The sequence below is a fragment of the Podarcis raffonei genome, chromosome 16 (assembly GCF_027172205.1).
Source record: "Podarcis raffonei isolate rPodRaf1 chromosome 16, rPodRaf1.pri, whole genome shotgun sequence".
NCBI lineage: Eukaryota > Metazoa > Chordata > Lepidosauria > Squamata > Lacertidae > Podarcis > Podarcis raffonei.
The window spans coordinates 949145-963909 of NC_070617.1; the positions used below are offsets into that span (position 1 = coordinate 949145).

The following is a 14765-nucleotide window of genomic DNA, read 5'->3' on the forward strand; positions in this document are numbered from 1 at the left end:
CGCGCCCCGCTTTCCTCTCTCCTCCCTCCTTCCCTTCTTTCTTTCTCTCTCTCTCTCGCTTCCCCCCCAAGTCCCTCGCCCACCCCCAGCCTCCACACACCGGAAACGGAAACGCCTCGTCGGCCGCCCACTGGGCCCGGACTCAACCCGCGCGTCACTTCCGGCGGAGGGAGGGCGTCAGGGAGGACGCCCGGCCGCGCGCAGGCCGGTGGGCAGGAGGACGACGTCACTTCCTCCGGGAAGCCCAGCGGGAGAAGGAGGGTTGTTTTGCGTCACTTCCGGGGCCGGAAGGAGAAAAAGGAGAGAGAGAGAGAGAGAGAGAGAGGGAACGTGCCCCTTAAAGAGAAACTGATGGGAACATAATTGTCATTATAATAATTATTTTTATAGTAATTATATCTTATAATAATTATATTATATTATATTATTATTTTTATAATAATTATCTCTTATAATAATTATATTATATTATTATATTATTATATTATATTATATTATTATTTTTATAATACTTATCACTTATAATAATTATATTATTATATTATATTATTATTATATTATATTATTATTTTTATAATAATTATCTCTATTATCATGGCTCTTAATAAGCTAAGATTTAGGGTGTTGTTTTATTATTATTATTATTATTATTGCTGCTGCTTTCATCTTGCTGTTGTTCTGAACAGTCCTATGATGCTGATGATTTCTCCTTTGCTAATCTCTATTATGGCCGTGTCATTGTTTAATATTGTTGCTATTACTGCCCTCCTGAATTTCTCCTGTGTCAGGCTGAGAATGCAGCAATTCTGCTGCTCCTAAGGGGGAAAGTCCCGGCACTGACCACCATAAGAGCAGAATCCCCTTGCGCCTGCCTCTCCCTTCGAGGCTCCAGACTGGGGGGTGGCGGGAGTTTTGTCCAGGTTTTGTGCTTTGGCTCAGCACTGATCCCGTTCTGGTAGTCAAAATGTGCTTCTATGTTGGCTTCGCCTTGTAGCTGAATTATGTCTGGTTGCCGCTGTCTTTAAGGACGCAGTTGCCTGTGTAAATATAAATTATATTTATGCAAAAAAATGAAGAGCCCTGCTGGATCAGGCCAAAGGGGGCCCGCCTAGCACCCAACTACGCCCCTCTCCCGCAGGAGGCTGTGATGCCCACCAATTGGGTGGCTTCGAAAGGGATTCGGACAAATTCATGGAGGAGGAGAGGGCTACCAAGGGCTAGTAGCCTCCATCGTGAAGAGGCAGCCATGCTTCTGAATCCCAGTTTCTGCAAACCACAGGAGGGAAGAGTGCTGCTCTTGTGTTCGAATCCTGCTTGCTGGTTTCCCATAATGGCCCCCCCAGGGCTGCGATACGTTTTGCCCCCTGAGGCGAACCACAAAATGGTGCCTCACCTGCCCCCATCAGGAAAGGGGAGGGGTGAGTGAATATCTGTTTGGGATAGCTCAGAGTCAAATGCTAAAGAGGGCTGCCTTCAGATGTCTTCAAAAAGTCTGGTAGTTGTTTTTCTCTTTGACATCTGGTGGGAGGGAGTTCCACAGGGCGGTTGCCACCACCAAGAATGCCCTCTGCCTGGTTCCCTGTAACTTGGCTTCTCACAGGGAGGGAACCGCCAGAAGGCCCTCGGAGCTGGACCTCAATGTCTGGGCTGAATGATGGGGTGGAGACGCTCCTTCAGGGATACTGGACCGAGGCCGTTTAGGGCTTTCAAGGTCAGCACCAACACTTTGAATTGTTCTCGGAAACGTACTGGGAGCCAATGTAGATCTCTCAGGACTGGCGTTACATGGTCACGGTGGCCACTCCCAGTCACCAGTCTAGCTGCCACATTCTGGATTAGTTGTAGTTTCCGGGTCACCTTCAAAGGTACCCCCACATAGAGCGCATTGCAGTAGTCCAAGCGGGAGATACCGGTAACTAGAGCATGCACGACTCTGGCGAGACAGTTCAAGGAGTGTGCCGGAGCTTTTACCACCGTGGCAGCGGGCGATGCGCCCCTTGGAGGCCAGACCTGCTGCCCGTGGATCCTGCCACGCGAGGCGGTCACTTCACCTTGCCTCATGAGTGGCTCAGCCCTGCCCAGGGCTGAATGACTACAGGAAGCTACTGGGAGCGGTCATTGTGGGGTTTGGGGCAGGGTGTTGTCAGTACGCTGCTGACACCCTGTTCTGTTTCTCTGTGACATCTGAATCATTCAGGAGAGGCTTTGACTGTTTTAAACAGGTGCTTGGGTGCTCTGGCGCGCTGGACAAGGGCCAGCAAACTTGACCCTGAATCCTGGTGTTATAGGAATTCTAAGGCTCATATGGGCTTGCCGATCAGAAGGTTGGCAGTTCAAATCCCCGCGACGGGGTGAGCTCCCGTTGCTTGGTCCCTGCTCCTGCCAACCTAGCAGTTCAAAAGCACGTCAAAGTGCAATTAGATAAATAGGTACCGCTCCGGCAGGAAGGTAAACGGCATTTCCGTGCGCTGCTCTGGTTCGCCAGAAGCGGCTTAGTCATGCTGGCCACATGACCCGGAAGCTGTACGCCGGCTCCCTCGGCCAATAAAGCGAGATGAGCGCCACAATCCCATAGTCGGCCACGACTGGACCTAATGGTCAGGGGTCCCTTTACCTTTATCTTTAAGGTCTCATATATATAAATCATATGTGCATAAATTTGCAAGGTGAACACATACATAAGTATACCTCAGGTTAAGTACTTAATTTGTTCTGGAGGTCCGTACTTAACTGAAACTGTTCTTAACCTGAAGCACCACTTTAGCTAATGGGGCCTCCTGCTGCCTCCGCGCGGCCGGAGCCCGATTTCTGTTCTCATCCTGAAGCAAAATTCTTAACCTGAAGCACTATTTCTGGGTTAGCGGAGTCTGTAACCTGAAGCGTATGTAACCTGAGGTACCACTGTAAAAACGACGTGTCTGAAATAGTACAGGAAAGCAATCCTGAAACCATTTTGACCCAAATTGACCTCAAATGTTTCTCTGCAAGGAGGGAGGAAATGGGAAAAACCTCCCCATTGTCTCTTTGCTCACAAATCCTGTCTTGAGGGCGTATCTGTGTGTGAATAGGGTGACCTGGATTGAGGAACTGAGTATTTACCATCACAAAAGAATGGCCAGGATGCCCTGGTGAAAGCAACCAGTGACCATTATTAGGTATCCTGGCAGACAGGTTTTCTGCTGTAGGCCACCCCTTCAGTGATGTATGTGTGATGTTTCTGGGGGTGGTATTGATCTACAGGGTGGCAATTTCAAATGTCTATATAAGAGCTTGCAGACCATAGTTCTAGGTTCCTCTCCTCCTGCGTGGGGTGAGCGGGGAACCCTGTTGCAACAGTTCAATAAAGATCAGGCTTGCTAGCTGCTTTGCTTCTCAATATTCTCTGGTTGGCCTCTGTTCTTTTCTCCTAACGATAGAAAACCTACATAAGGACCCTATATGGGCTCTTGGATACCCCATAAGGGATAAAGGAGCAGGTTTTTTTCTTATAACACTGGTAGGATGGAAACTTTGTGGTTGAGAAGTTCCCAGGTCCTGGAGTTAAGGAGTTCAACAGTTCAGGGTTGCTGTGCCCCTGAAGGGACAGTTGTGTAGTTTAAAGGGGTGCTCCTAGATTCACCTCTGTCCCTGAAGGCTCAGCTGACTTCTGTGGGGAGGGGGAGCACCCTATTGCCAGTGGGAACCCCCTCCCAGATGAGGCAGGGATGGCCACCAATCTGGAATGGCTTTAAAAGAGGATTAAACAAATGCATGGAGGTGGAGAAGGCTTTGCCCAAGGGCTGCACGTATTCTCAGCTGCACACAGACAAACACACAGTTCCTGCAGTAGTGGTGTCCAAACTCTTTTCAAAGAGGGCCAGATTTGATGAAGCGAAGGGCCGTGAGGGCCGACCAAAGGGCTGACCAAAGTTGTTTACCTTTTTTGAAGTTTGTTGAGCTTTCTTATGATTTTACCCCAAAGTAGTTGAGCTTAAGTGGGACGCGGGTGGCGCTGTGGGTAAAAGCCTCAGCGCCTAGGGCTTGCCGATCGAAAGCTCGGCGGTTCAAATCCCCGTGGCGGGGTGCGCTCCCGTTGCTCGGTCCCAGCGCCTGCCAACCTAGCAGTTCGAAAGCACCCCCGGGTGCAAGTAGATAAATAGGGACCGCTTACTAGCGGGAAGGTAAACGGCGTTCCGTGTGCGGCTCTGGCTCGCCAGAGCAGCGATGTCACGCTGGCCACGTGACCCGGAAGTGTCTCCGGACAGCACTGGCCCCCGGCCTCTTGAGTGAGATGGGTGCACAACCCTAGAGTCTGTCAAGACTGCCCCGTACGGGCAGGGGTACCTTTACCTTTACCTTAGTTGAGCTTAAAAAGGGATGCAGGTGGTGCTGTGGGTTAAACCACAGAGCCTAGGACTTGCCGATCAGAAGGTCAGCGGTTTGAATCCCCGTGACGGGGTGAGCTCCTGTTGCTCGGTCCCTGCTCCTGCCAACCTAGCAGTTCAAAAGCACGTCAAAGTGCAAGTAGATAAACAGGTACCGCTCCGGCGGGAAGGTAAACGGCATTTCCATGCGTTGCTCTGGTTTGCCAGAAGCGGCTTAGTCCTGCTGGCCACATGACCCAGAAGCTGTACACCGGCTCCCTTGGCCAGTAAAGCGAGATGAGCGCCACAACCCCAGAGTCGGCCACGACTGGACCTAACGGTCAGGGGTCCCTTTACCTTTACCTTTAGTTGAGCTTAAGTTGTTGAGGTTTTTTTTTTAGGATTTTACTCCAGGAAATAAACTGCCACAGGGGCCAGATTCAACCACCCGGCGGGCCGATTGAGAGCAAGTTCTCTTGAGGCCAGCGGGAGTCACTTCCAAGAAAAGCGTGCCTGGGATGGAGCAATTAGGGTTGGATGGCAATTTGTGCTTGAGGTGGCAACGCCTCACTGTGGCGAAGAGAGGAAACAGCAGGCTGTGATGTCCAGGAACCTTTATAATCAAGAGAAACTTTTCCGTCTGCCTTGAAAACACCCAGTGCTATTTTTCTAGAAAAAGAGGTGCCAGAACTCACCATAAACTTCCCCCTTGGTCTCTTATAATGGCAATGGCGCCCACCTGAGAGGTGATGGAGCTGAGTCCTGGCGAATTCTGGCTGGGGGTGGGAAAACCCTGAAAACACCCTACCTTGACTTTTGGATATCATACCCAATAGCATCTATTTTATGGTCCTCATCAAAAAATAGATGTGAGTGAACATATTGTGACAAGTCCTTCTTACTTCAGGAACCAGCTTTTTTGAATATTTTTTATTAACAATTTCAACATAACAATTTATCAAACATACATCACCCTCATTTTCCCCCCTCCCCATTTCCCCCCTCCCACCCACCCACTCCAGACTTCCCTCAGCTCCTCTCTCTGGTTTTTCAGCGCATATTATTCTCTGCATCTTATAAAATTGTAAGGGTCCTTAATTTATCTATATTACCAATAAAAAGTTTGAGAGTGTTTATTCAAACCCTGCCAAGGAGTCCAGTTCATTTCGTTATTCCTTAAAATACTTTGTAAAAGGTTCCCATTCTTCTTTAAAATCACAGTTGTCCTTATCATGTAGTTTGTGTGTCAATTTCGCCAATTCCGCATAGTCCATCAGTTTTTCTTGCCACAGTCCTTTAGTCGGGATTTCCTCATTCTTCCATCCTTGTGCTATTAAGACTCTTCCTGCTGTTGTCACATACATGAAAATGTTTTTTAGTTTCCTTGGCAGGTCTTTCCCCACAAACCCTAACAAGAAAGCTTCAGGCTTTTTTTACAAATGTTAATTGGAACATTTTCTTCAACTCATTGTATATCATTTTGTAAAAAGCTTCAGGCTTTTTTTACAAATGTTAATTGGAACATTTTCTTCAACTCATTGTAGTCATTTTGGACTCACAGCTGTCCATGGAGGCGCAGGTTAACTCTGTGTCCAGGGCAGCTGTCTCCCAGCGCCACCTGGTACGCAGGCTAAGACCCTACCTGCCCACGAACTGTCTCGCCAGAGTGGTGCATGCTCTAGTTATCTCACGCTTGGACTACTGCAACGCGCTCTACGTGGGGCTACCTTTGAAGGTGACCCGGAAACTGCAATTAATCCAGAATGCGGCAGCTAGACTGGTGACTGGGAGTGGCCGCCGGGACCACATAACACCGGTCCTGAGAGATCTGCATTGGCTCCCAGTACGTTTCCAAGCACGATTCAAAGTGTTGGTGCTGACCTTTAAAGCCCTAAATGGCCTCGGTCCAGTATCCCTGAAGGAGCGTCTCCACCCCCATCATCCAGCCCAGACACTGAGGTCCAGCGCCGAGGGCCTTCTGGCGGTTCCCTCATTGCGAGAAGTGAGGCTACAGGGAACCAGACAGAGGGCCTTCTCGGTAGTGGCGCCCGCCCTGTGGAACGCCCTCCCATCAGATGTCAAAGAGATAAATAATTACCTGACATTCAGAAGACATCTTAAGGCAGCCCTGTTCAGGGAAGTTTTTAATATGTAACGCTGTACTGTTTTTAACACTGATTGGGAGCCGCCCAGAGTGGCTGGGGAAACTCAGCCAGATGGGCGGGGTATAAATAATAAATTATTATTATTATTATTATATCATTTCCCAGAATTTTTAAATTTTACTACAGTCCCACCACATATGGCACTGTGTGGTGGGTTCAAGCCACAGTTTCTGTGGCCCACGATTGACCAGGCGGTGACCTCACAACTGGCCACAGATTCTGGCACTCTCGGTTCCCCGGAGATCCATGAGGATTCCAGGATGATTTCCTCAGCTCTCCTCCTCCCTTGCGCAATGAAGTGCTGGTTCTCCTGCAACCACCACTGCCGCAGGTAAAGCGCAGGAGAAGCATCAGGAATGGTCCTCAAGCCGAGGTGTTGCTGTGGTTCTTTCTCGGGGTTCATTCTGGTTCCCAGCTCAGCTTGCGTGCTTTTGCACGCTTTTGCTTCAGGTCCAGTATACCCGAAGGAGCGTTTCCACCCCCATCGTTCTACCTGGACACTGAGGTCCAGATCTGAGAGCCTTCTGGCGGTTCCCTCATTGCAAGAAGTGAGGTTACAGGGAACCAGGCAGAGGGCCTTCTCGGTGGTGGCACCCGCCCTGTGGAACGACCTCCCATCAGATGTCAAAGAGAACAACAACTACCAGACTTTTAGAAGACATCTGAAGGCAGCCCTCTTTAGGGAAGCTTTTAATGTTTGATACATTATTGTATTTTAAGATTCTGTTGGAAGCTTCCCAGAGTGGCTGGGGAAAGCCAGCCAGATGGGCTGGGTATAAATAATAATAATAATAATAATAATAATAATAATAATAATAATAATAATTGCACCAATGCAAACCTCTGGCTTTGGGGGTGGGGGGGATCAGTGTGGCCCTCCACACCTCTTCCTGAGCTACACTCCTCGCCTGCCCTGCTTTGCACCCTGTCTGGGAATGGGTCTGATTCTGCTTTTTGCTTGCCTGGATCGAAGAGAGGTGTTTGTGTGTGTACAAAGGTAAAAGTGAATGTTGGTTACTCCGCCCACTTCCACCCCTGGCCCACCACCAGCATGCGGCCCTCAGAAGGGAGTCCAGAAGGGAATGCAGCCCTCAGGCTGGATGAAGCTTCCTGCAATGCATTATCGTGTCTCAAAACTGTAAAGTTGGAGAAGACCTCCAGCGGTCATCTAGTCCAGCCCTCTGCAGTGCAGGAAGCACAGGAGTCCCAACCATAGCTGTCAACTTTTCCCTTTTCTCGTGAGGAATCCTATTCGGAATAAGGGAATTTCCCTTAAAAAAAGGGAAACGTTGACAGCTATGGTCCCAACCTCTGCTTAAAATCCTCCGGGGAAGGAGAGTCCACCAGCCTCCAATCAGTCCATTCTAACACAATTTTAATCCTGTTGGGAGTTTGCTTTTTAACAATTGCATTTCATACGTATTTTGTCTGTTTGCTGTTGTGTAAGGTGCCTTGAGTCCCTGTCTGGGGAAAAGGCAGGAGATGAATAATAATAATAATAATAATAATAATAATAATAATAATAATTTATTATTTGTACCCCGCCCATCTGGCTGGGTTTCCCCAGCCACACTGGGCGGCTTCCAACAAAGATGAAAAATACACTAAAATGTCACATATTAAAAGCTTCCCTGGACAGGGCTGCCTTCAGATGTCTTCTGAATGTCAGGTAGATGTTTATCGCTTTGACATCTGATGGGAGGGCGTTCCACAGGGCGGGCGCCACCACCGAGAAGGCCCTCCGCCTGGTTCCCTGTAACTTGGCCTCTTGCAGTGAGGGAACTGCCAGAAGGCCCTCGGAGCTGGACCTCAGTGTCCGGGCAGAATGATGGGGGTGGAGACGCTCCTTCAGGTATCCTGGACTGAATAATAATAATAATAATAATAATAGTAACCCTATCCCCACTTGGGTGCTAACCCTAACCCTGCAGGGGAGGCCCCTGCTTCTGAGCTTGCCTTGGCAACCCCCCACATGACCCAACTGTGGGTCGGCTAGTTGACTGGGATCCTTTCGGAAGGGCCTGTCTGATCCGCCTCCTTTTCCTCTTCCAGGTCCCGCTACAAGGAAGACCACAGGTGAGGAGGTGGGCGTCTCTGGGACCCTCGACTCGGGACCCTTTGGCTCTGTTGGGCCAAGGATGGGAGGGGGAAGGCAAGAGAGACCATGCGGTTGGGGCGACATTTGGGACTGGAGTGGGAACCCTCTGAAAAGCTCCCCGGGATTCAGTGGCTCTCTTGGAGGGGGAGAAACACACATCAATATAACAAAGAAATAAATGAATGAAATAGAATTACTGTGCGAATATTCGCTGCCATGAAGACTCCTGCTCTTCCTCCCAGGTTGTCAGAAATCAGGGAGGAGGGAAAGCGAGAGAAAGGGAATCAGGAAGGTGGGCCAAAGGAGGCGGCTGTCGGAGAAGGTGAGGAGCGGGTCTGGGGTGGGTGGGGGCTCAAAAGCCCCCCAAGGGTTTGCTGTCTGGAGAACTGCCTGCCCTGGATCGGGGCACCTGGGCAAGGCTTCCTGTGGAAGTCAGGCTGGGCGCTGGCACAGACCCCAGGAGAGAGGAGCCTGGTGGACGAGGTGGCTGAAGGGGAAAGGCCTTGGCAGACAGGTGAGTGGGATGGAGGCTCACCTGCAAAGACAGGTGGTGCTTTACTTCAGCAGAGGCCCCTCCTTGGATCTCCGTTGGGGGCGATGGCCCAGGAGAACCTTCTCCCTTACTGCTGTAATAAACAAAAATCTGCCCTTATTCCCTTACGGGGGACACAAGAGCCCTCATACAGTCCTTTGCAGGATCTCCTTCAGTCAGAGAAAATAATAGAGGCCAAGCAGAGAATCTTGAGAAGCAAAGCAGCTCGTAAGCCTGATCTTTATTGATCTGTTGCAACAGGGGGCTCCCCTCACACGCAGGAGAGGAGGAGGAACCCAGGTGTGCCCACCCTTATAAAGATATTTTAAATTGCCTGCCCTGGATCTCAATACCCCTCCGTACATCATACCTACATCACAGAAAGGGCGTCTACAACAGAAATCTGAGTGCTTTGTTTATCTCCTGTCTGCCAGCTTATCTGATAATGCCTTATCTGATTGCCTTTCCTGGTAGTCTGCCATTCCTTTGAAATGGTGAATAACCAATTCCTGCCCTCCCTCCTTGCAGAGAAAACATTTGGTCCGTTTGGGAGTCAAAATGGTTTCAGGGCGGTCTATGTTTGTGCTTGTTTGGTACATTTATGAACATTTATCATATATATAAGACCTTAATTTTTTTATTTCACTGCATACCCCACCAGCACTTCTCCGATGAAAACAGGGATGTCCTCAGAAAAAGCGAGATGTTCCAGGATCAAATGAGAAACTGGGGCGGCTTCTGTAAATCCGGGACTGTCCCTAGAAAATAGGGAGACTTGGAGGGTCTGTTGTGTTCTTTTCCAGGCTGTCCTCCTCGACGGGCGCCCAGAGCTGAGCCCCAGCCAGACGGGGCAGTTGAGGATGGTAAGCCCAGAGAGAGGGTGGATGGGGAGACAGAGGGGGGTCGGAAGCAGCCGGCCACCCTTTGCTTCCTGGCCTGCCGGGTTTCTCTTTTAGGTGACGATCCGGAAAGCCCTGCCAAGGCCCCCCAGCCCCTGGGGACGCTCCCCTCCAAGGAAGCACCCGCAGAAGCCCAGCCACCCTCTTCCCAACCTGCTCCGAGTTTCCCGATTCCCCATCATGAGATTCTGGGCTTCATTCAAGAGCTGGGGGCAGCACAGGAGCGTCAGTCTCGCCACCGCCGGGAGCGTAAGTCGGGGAGGGTGGGGCGCTCCCCCTGCGCCCCTCAACAAGATCCCTGTGCCTGCCTCCTCCTCCTGCTCCAGCTTCCTGAGCATCTCTACTTCCGTAATAGTAATAATAATAATAATAATAATAATAATAATAATATATTAGTTGTACCCCGCCCATCTGGCTTGGTTTCCCCAGACACTATGGGTGGCTTCCAATAGAATATTAAAATACACTAATAATTAAACATTAAAAGTTTCCCTAAACAGGGCTGCCTTCAGATGTCTTCTAAAAGTCTGGTAGTTGTTTTTCTCTTTGACATCTGGTGGGAGGCTGTTCCACAGGGCGGGTTCCACTACCGAGAAGGCCCTCTGCCTGGTTCCCTGTAACCTCACTTCTCGCAGGGAGGGAACCGCCAGAAGGCCCTCGGAGCTGGACCTCAATGTCTGGGCTGAATGATGGGGGTGGAGACGCTCCTTCAGGTATCCTGGGCTGAGACTGTTTAGGGCTTTAAAGGTCAGCACTAACACTTTGAATTGTGCTCGGAAACGTACTGGGAGCCAATGTAGGTCTTTCAAGACCGGTGTTATATGGTCTCAGCAGCGGCTCCCGGTCACCAGTCTGGCTGCCACATTCTGGATTAGTTGCAGTTTCTGGGTCACCTTCAAAGGGAGCCCCATGTAGAGCGCATGGCAGTAGTCCAAGCGAGAGATAACTAGAGCATCCAAGATGCTAGTCCTTAAGGAAGCTGCAAAGTTCTGGGGTGTGTGGGGTCTTTTTTGGGGGAGGGGGGAGACAACAGCTGCCGTAACCTCAGGAGCCACAGAAGGGCAATGGATGAATGTCTGTGGGGGCTTCGCTGCCCTGCCTTGACCCTCCTAGGGTCTCAAGTGAGACTAGACTAGAGCAATTCACACGGAGGCTGCATAGCTAATTGTCAGGGATTGTTTGGCTGTGATCCTCGCATTGCAGAGGGTGGGTTTACATGACCCGCTGGGGTCCCTTACAATTCTATAAAAATAGCAAATGGGGCTTTTTTTTTGGCTTAGGGCCCTCGCACCTACAGGACCACCTCTCCTGGTCTGCCCCGCAGAGGACTTTAAGGTCCATGAATAATCATAGAGGTCCCTGAGGAAGTCAGACTATCCTCCACCAGGGCAGGGCCTTCTCAGTGGTGGCTCCGACCTGGTGGAATGCTCTGTCCCATGAGACCAGGGCCCTGCAGGATTTAACCTCCTTCCGCAGGGCCTGTAAGACAGAGCTATTCCGCCTGGCCTTTAATTTGAATTCAGTCTACTCTTTTATTTCCCTTCCCTTCCCTCACTCGCTCTGAGACCCCACAGCTAATTCTCCCCTGGTCTCCTCGCTGGCCCAAGTAGGACCAATTCAGCCAGCTAGCCCTGGGGATTATCTAATTGATTTTTGATTTTTATTGTTATTCATGGTTTTTATACAGTGGTACCTCAGGTTACATACGCTTCAGGTTACATACGCTTCAGGTTGCAGACTCCGTTAACCCAGAAATAGTGCTTCAGATTAAGAAGTTTGCTTCAGGATGAGAACAGATGAGAACCGTGCTCTGGCGGCAGCGGGAGGCCCCATTAGCTAAAGTGGTGCTTCAGGTTAAGAACAGTTTCAGGTTAAGTACAGGCCTCCGGAACGAATTAAGTACTTAACCTGAGGTACCACTGTACTGTATTTTATGCTGCTTTTAAAATTGTTTTAAATATGTTGTTAGCCGCCCTGAGCCCGGTTTTTGAACCGGGAAGGGCGGGGTATAAATAAAAATTTATTATTATTAATTATTATTTTTAAAAATTCATCTTGCTTTTTGCAAAATGACGCACCCCTCCCCCCCCCCCGCTGTCAATGTTCCTCCTGTTCTGTTTGCAGCAAACGGGGCGCAGGATCTGCCCCTTCCTGAACGCCGCTCCTCTCCCCGCAGGGAAAAAGGACCTCCGCAGCTGCCACGACTGCCTGAAGTCCATCAAGACCTTGAAGGAGAACCTGCAGGAGGTCCAGGGCCGGCTCTGGAAGGTGGAAGCCAAGCTGGGCATCCGCGTGCCCCCCCACGAGCTGGAGCTGGAGGAGGACGAGAAGGAGCCCCCCAAGGAAGGAGGAGGGGAGGGTGAGGAGAGCCCCCTGGCCTGGGCGCCCCTTCCAGTTTCCCCCCAGCCTGGAGGTGGGGCAGAGGGCAGCTGGTGAAGATGCCAAGCCAGAGACAGAAGCAGGCGGACGCAGCCCACCATTTCACCGGCTGGCGGGGGAGGGGGCTTGGCTTCCTGAAAACAACAAAATAAAGGCCTTTATTTTTTCATTTAATAAATATGTATCTTGAATAAACTTCCCAAGGTCAGTTTGCAGACGACCCCCCCAAAAGGTGAAATACCATGTGAGCAATCAATCAATACACTGGTTGGGTAGCCAATTCTCAGGCGGCGATACCTGCATTGCGCAGGGTCAGACTAGATGGCCTTTGGGGGTCCCTTCTGACAATCCTGCGGCTCTAAGCAGCCTTAACCTTGTTTTAGCCCAAGAGCCGCACCAGGTGACCTTCCAGGGGCCACGTGCCAGAGCCGTGGGAGGGCGTCTCTGCGGCTGGGAGGGCACTCAGCCTTTGATTCTTTCATATGTGTGTGTGTACACACACACACACACACACACACACACACACACTATATCTAAAGATTTTTCTTTTTTTGAATATGCTTTTTATTAAGTTTCATTTCAGATACACCAACACCAACAAACAAATATATCAAATCTTTTTACATCTCTCTTACTTTATGCTGTATAGAGCCATTGACTTCCCTCCTTCCCTTCCGCAGGTTTTCTTATTCCAATCCTTAATTCACAGTTTCATTACTAAAAGACTAAACCATGACATAAGATTTATTTCAGTCCTGCTAACGTCTTCAAATTTCTACAGTTCTCACCTATGTAGACCATAAATTTACTCCATTCTTTTTGGTACCTGAAGAGTTTTCAGTCTTTATAACTTAATCTACATTTCTTAATTGCTTATTACTTTAATTGCCCTTAACTAACAATTCTCTTCATAATCTTCTCTGCAATATTTTGCACAGTCCTCCTTACAAAACTTCTTGCAGTCCTACTAGTGTGATCTGTTTATTACAATTGCTTTTCAAATAGTTCAGATATTTACTCTGGTCCCGCAGGTTTCGCATCCTTCCTGTCATCTTATCTAATTCTGCATAGTTCCATTAATTTCATCTGCCTTTTTTCCCTCTTCTTTTTGGGTTCATTATTGACATTTGATTGTATTTGATTGTTCAATTAAGAAAGCTTATTAAAAAGAAAGAAAGAAAGCTCATGAAACGCCATCCGTAAAAGAAACCTCCATCTGCGCCTGATACCCAGCAGATGATACCCAGCTCTACCTCTCTTTCAAATCGGAACCAGTGAAGGCGGCAAAGGTCCTGTGAGTGTCTGGAGGCAGTTGGAGGATGGATGGCGGCTAACAGATTGAGGTTGAATCCTGACAAGACAGAAGGACTGTTTTGGGGGGGGACAGGGGGTGGGCAGGTGTGGAGGATTCCCTGGTCCTGAATGGGGTAACTGTGCCCCTGAAGGACCACGTGCGCAGCCTGGGAGTCATTTTGGACTCACAGCTTTCCATAGAGGCACAGGTCAAATCTGTGTCCAGGGTAGCTGTTTACCAGCTCCATCTGGTACGCAGGCTGAGACCCTCCCTGCCCACAGACTGTCTTGCCAGAGTGGTGCATGCTCTGGTTATCTCCCGCTTGGATTACTGCAATGAGCTCTACGTGGGGCTACCTTTGAAGGTGACCCGGAAACTACAACTAATCCAGAACGCAGCAGCTAGACTGGTGACTGGGGGTGGCCGCAGAGACCACATAACACCGGTCTTGAAAGACCTACATTGGCTCCCAGTACGTTTCTGAGCACAATTCAAAGTGTTGGTGCTGACCTTTAAAGCCCTAAACGGCCTCGGTCCAGTATACCTGAAGGAGCGTCTCCACCTCCATCGTTCTGCCCGGACACTGAGGTCCAGCTCCGAGGGCCTTCTGGCGGTTCCCTCATTGCGAGAAGCAAAGCTACAGCGAACCAGGCAGAGGGCCTTCTCGGTGGTGGTGCCCACCCTGTGGAACGCCCTCCCACCAGATGTCAAGGAAATAAGCAGCTATCTTATCATTAAAAGACGCCTGAAGGCAGCCCTGTTTAGGGAAGTTTTTAATGTTTAATAGGTTATTAAAAGGTGATTGTATTTTAGTGTTTTGTTGGAAGCCGCCCAGAGTGGCTGGGGAAAATAATAAATATAAATTATATAAATTATATATAAATAATAAATTATGATTATGATTATTCTTGCAGTCCTACTAGTGTGACCTGTTTATTACAATTGCTTCTCAAATAGTTCAGATATTTACTCCAGTCCTCTGAAACTCTGATCCCGCAGGTTTCGGATCCTTCCTGTCATCTAATTCTGTATAGTTCCATTAATTCATCCTTTTC

At 49.4% G+C, this 14765-nt stretch overlaps 1 protein-coding gene across 1 annotated transcript; it reads left to right on the top strand.

Moving 5' to 3' along the window:
* Positions 1-6801: 6801 nt before the first annotated feature.
* LOC128404213 (uncharacterized) lies at positions 6802-12532 on the top strand. The gene is made up of 6 exons (XM_053369688.1): positions 6802-6839; positions 8561-8584; positions 8849-8928; positions 9942-10001; positions 10095-10286; positions 12214-12532. The coding sequence occupies exons 1-6, from the start codon at positions 6802-6804 to the stop codon at positions 12471-12473; spliced, it is 654 nt and encodes a 217-aa protein (XP_053225663.1). The 3' UTR covers positions 12474-12532.
* The last annotated feature ends 2233 nt before the right edge of the window (positions 12533-14765 follow it).

What these genes read in the sequence shown, in the direction of transcription:
- LOC128404213 (XM_053369688.1), top strand. Translation starts at nt 6,802, where the DNA reads ATGAAGTGCTGGTTCTCCTGCAACCACCACTGCCGCAG. An exon ending in GGAGGCGGCTGTCGGAGAAG is followed by an intron (nt 8,929 to 9,941) that starts GTGAGGAGCGGG and finishes GTTCTTTTCCAG; the next exon opens with GCTGTCCTCCTCGACGGGCG. An exon ending in GTCTCGCCACCGCCGGGAGC is followed by an intron (nt 10,287 to 12,213) that starts GTAAGTCGGGGA and finishes CTCTCCCCGCAG; the next exon opens with GGAAAAAGGACCTCCGCAGC.